At 42.8% G+C, this 1,352-nt stretch overlaps 1 protein-coding gene across 1 annotated transcript; it reads left to right on the top strand.

The window, feature by feature from the left end:
* Positions 1-551: 551 nt before the first annotated feature.
* On the top strand, positions 552-1,271 carry SARC_16163 (hypothetical protein; the record flags this gene model as incomplete). The annotated part of the gene is made up of 1 exon (XM_014289731.1): positions 552-1,271. A coding segment is annotated over exon 1 (462 nt), but the record flags the coding sequence as incomplete, so codon positions are not given.
* Positions 1,272-1,352: the final 81 nt, after the last annotated feature.

The raw sequence follows: 1,352 nt of genomic DNA on the forward strand, positions 1-1,352 counted from the left end.
CGCTCTCTCGCTCTCTCGCTCTCTCTCTCTCTACTCTCTCTACTAGTAAATAAATACATACATACATAGTATTCTTTTGGAAATGTATATATCGAAGACAGTATTTTTTTAAATATAGAGGATATCGAAAGATCGCGGGATCTTTGGCACGTGACACTGTAAACCCAAACACCTAAGCTAAAACGCTAAAACCCTAAACCCCCCCGTTGTACATACATATATAGAAAATTCTCTGAAAAAAAATCAAATTCTCTCTGTGAAAAATCAACTCTAAAAAATTGTCGAGCACTGTCTGTAGACTGTAAATGGCCAAGATAAATCTCACGGAATTTGTGCTTTTAGAAATAATTACCCTAACCACCCCAGAACGACTGTAAAACATAAATTTTTCGAAAATAAAATCTAGAAATTCGTAAGATTATATTCCAACGTGGCTTCCATTGGATGCTATGAATAGACTCCCGGATCAACACAAATACCCAAATTTTTATATGTTTGTGTGATAAAATAGAAAATACTTCCCTGCCGCGGTGTTTAACCATGAACGGTATAATCCATACATACTTGCCAACTTCATTGCCTAAACAAATGGTACACGTCCCACTCTAGCGTGTCGATGTGTGTGTTTTGACCACGTAGAACTAGACCTTGCATTAGTCATACGCCTGTCCTAGACGTTTTAGTTGTTTGTTGACAAACGTATGCCATAGGCCAATCTATATTTGTGGAATTGTGGTGTTGTGTTAGTTGGTGTGCGATATCGTACGGTTCTAATACTCCTAATACGCTGAAATATAGCATATTATATCATGTCTGGTGCTGGTGCATCTCCCAACCCTAACAGGGGTGGCCGCCCGCGTGCGAACACGGCATCAGGAAACAACAGTAGACCGTCAGGACCATATCCGGTTAATCCTATGGACGGCGTGCTTGATCCGCGTAATATAAGCACTCAACAACCTTCTAGAAGCCCTCAACCGCAACGCCAACCCAGACCCAATCAGCCCCAAGATGGTGTATTGGTACCCCGAGCCCAACAACATGGAGGTAGTGGGAATCCTGGGGGAGGGGGTGGTTCGAGGCCAAATTCTCAGGGGGGCAAAAAGGTGGTAATAGTTCCTACTAGTAAAGCACCTGGCCAAGGACACGGCCAGGGTCAGGAACACCCCAAACAACGCCGAAGTTCTTCGGCTCAAATGCACTCGCCGAATGTGATAAACCCTAGAAAGCCAGCACAGCAGAATAACCCGCAACGGAATCCAGTGCCGGGTACTTTTTACGTTGTACCAGAATATAAATTGGAATCGTAGGTTTCAAGTGTGTATAGTCAGATATATATCCTATATATATCC

The sequence above is a fragment of the Sphaeroforma arctica genome, assembly GCF_001186125.1.
Source record: "Sphaeroforma arctica JP610 unplaced genomic scaffold supercont1.7485, whole genome shotgun sequence".
NCBI lineage: Eukaryota > Ichthyosporea > Ichthyophonida > Sphaeroforma > Sphaeroforma arctica.